General features: G+C 39.0%; 1 protein-coding gene across 2 annotated transcripts in view; it reads left to right on the plus strand.

The window, feature by feature from the left end:
- The window catches only part of ptcd3 (pentatricopeptide repeat domain 3), a 14,926-nt gene that overhangs the window by 4,828 nt on the left and 7,442 nt on the right, over nucleotides 1–2,656 (plus strand). For both annotated transcript variants that reach the window (XM_015389599.1, XM_015389600.1), the window contains exons 11-15: nucleotides 936–1,018; nucleotides 1,099–1,243; nucleotides 1,311–1,361; nucleotides 1,437–1,526; nucleotides 1,609–1,637. In XM_015389599.1, the coding sequence (XP_015245085.1) occupies nucleotides 936–1,018; nucleotides 1,099–1,243; nucleotides 1,311–1,361; nucleotides 1,437–1,526; nucleotides 1,609–1,637 (398 nt within the window). The remainder of the gene's footprint in view (nucleotides 1–935; nucleotides 1,019–1,098; nucleotides 1,244–1,310; nucleotides 1,362–1,436; nucleotides 1,527–1,608; nucleotides 1,638–2,656) is intronic.

The raw sequence follows: 2,656 nt of genomic DNA on the forward strand, positions 1-2,656 counted from the left end.
TGTAATATTACGACTTTATTCTCGTAATGTTACGACTTTATTCTCGTAATCTTACGACTTTATTCTCGTAATCTTATTACTTTATTCTTGTAATGTTACGAACTTATTCTTGTAATATTACGACTTTATTCTCGTAATGTTACGACTTTATTCTCGTAATCTTATTACTTTATTCTTGTAATGTTACGAACTTATTCTTGTAATATTACGACTTTATTCTCGTAATGTTACGACTTTATTCTTGTGATGTTACAACTCTATTCTCGTAATCTTATTACATTATTCTTGTAATGTTACAAATTTGTTCTCGTAATGTTACGACTTTATTCTCGTAATCTTATTACTTTATTCTTGTAATGTTACGAACTTATTCTTGTAATATTACGACTTTATTCTCGTAATGTTACGAATTTATTCTTGTTATGCTACGCCTTTATTCTCGTAATGTTAGGACTTTCTTCTCGTTATGCTATGACTTTATTCTTGTAATGTCAGGGGTTTATTCTCGTAATGTTATGTTTCTATTCTCGTAATCTTATTACTTTATTCTTGTAATGTTACGAATTTATTCTCGTAATGTTACGACTCTATACTCGTAATCTTATTACTTTATTCTTGTAATATTACAACTTTATTCTTGTAATGTTACAAATTAATTCTTGCTATGCTACGACTTTATTCTTGTAATCTCAGGAGTTTATTCTCATAATGTTATGTTTCTATTCTCATAATCTTATTACTTTATTCTTTTAATGTTGCAACTTTATTCTCGTAATGTTACAACTTTATTCTCAAATTGAAAAAAAATAATCTCTAGCCTGGACCTAATACTCCGTGATAGCATCAGGCTAATAATCCTGGTTTTATGTTGAAATGACGGCGGCCGGCCATGACTCGCTGTGCTGTTGGTGCGTAACCTCGCCTTGTGTTCACAGCTGATGTCCACGTCTTCAACGCGCTGATCTCAGCAGCTCCAGATGTCAGAGAGAAATTTAGCGAGCGGTGGGACCTGATCACTGTAAGTCAGAGCTCTGGTAGCCCGCCCTCTGCTCCAGCATCCCTCAGAGCCGTTAAACTCCTTCCTCTGGGTGATTGTAGGAGCTGCTGAACCAGATGAGCCAACAGAAAGTTCGCCCCAACCTGCTGACCTTCAATAGCGTTCTGAAAGCTCTGAGGCGCTGCGGCTTTCTGGCCAAAAGCTTGGCTCCTCAGACGCTGAATGAGATGAAGGCCCTGGGGATCGGTAAGCTCTGCTCCTCTGTTTCCATCCACGTCTCCTTCTGTTTCCTGACCACCTTCTGCGCCTACAGCTCCGAGCCTGGCCACCTACGACCATGTCCTGGCCGTTTTCTACAAGTCAGGTAGGTGGGGACGCCACTGGGGCGGGGCCTTCTGGGAGCCGGGGACTCACTGAACGATGGCGTCCCTTTCCACAGCCTCCTCTGGGCCGAACAACACGGACATCCTGCAGGACATCCTGACAGAGCTGGAAGGAACCCGCTTCACCTGCCAGGACCCCGATGATGGTGAGTCACACAGGAAGTGATGTCACACATCAGGCGTAGTGCTTTTCTAACCTCTGCTTTTCTTCTTCTCTTCTCCCCACAGTTTTCTTCTTCTCCAGTGCCATGAGAATAGTAAGTTAATAACCGGCAGTCAGAAGTGTGAGGAATGGGCTGAAATGACGAAGCACGTTTGGTTTGAAGCTCCTTGAATCCATTAATGGTTAAAAGTATTCATACCCCCTCCCCATTAAGATTTGGTTAAAGTATGGAGTGAATTTTGTTCCATTATTGTTCCAGGCAAAGAATATGATTAGTAAATGGAAATTCGAAAAATTTGAAACAAAATCAAATTTTTATTTTTTTTTTTTTTTGAGGTTTTTACTGCACTAGTGGCTGGTTTTCTGTACAGAAGGCTGACAGGAAATGGGGTACAAGAGAGGGGGCGAGACATGCAGCAAAGTACCACCGGTTGGATTCGTACCCGGGTCGACCACGTAGAAAACTAAAGCTTCCATACATGGGTCATGTGAAAGTCTTATTTTGAAAAACAAAAGTTTAGGGAAAAAAAGTGCAACTAGTTACATACTTTAAACTTCCCCTTCCAGCAAAATCCAACCTCGCTCATGAGCCATAAAAATGTTGTTGCTAACATTTATACAAACAATTTAAATAACCAAACCTGAGAAAAGAAAAGTTATTCTTTTTAATTAAGAAGTTTTTCAGTTTTGTAAAATTACTCTTTTGATTCACCAAAAATGTCATTTGCAAAAATAATGGAACAAAATTCACTCCATAACAATAAATAGTAAAAATCGTTTCTGGCTTTACTGTCCTTCAAAGTGTAGAATCAGAATTTACTTTTTCAACAAGGAATTCGGGTTAAAAGCATCAAATGATTGATCAGAGAAAGAAAGGAAATTTAGACTTGGAAATACACTATTAAAAATATGAAAGGAACACTTTGTAATCAGAGTATAGCATCAAGTTAATTAAACTTCTGGGATATTGATTTGGCCAGGTAAGTAGCAGAGGGGGTTGTTAATCAGTTTCAGCTGCTTTGGTGTTAATAAAAATAAGATGCCAGGAGACAGGCAGTTACTCCAGGAGAGCTGGACAGGGCCGTAGAAGGTCTACAACCCATCAGCAGGACC

Source organism: Cyprinodon variegatus, unplaced genomic scaffold, assembly GCF_000732505.1.
Source record: "Cyprinodon variegatus isolate N-32 unplaced genomic scaffold, C_variegatus-1.0 Scaffold467, whole genome shotgun sequence".
Taxonomy (NCBI): domain Eukaryota; kingdom Metazoa; phylum Chordata; class Actinopteri; order Cyprinodontiformes; family Cyprinodontidae; genus Cyprinodon; species Cyprinodon variegatus.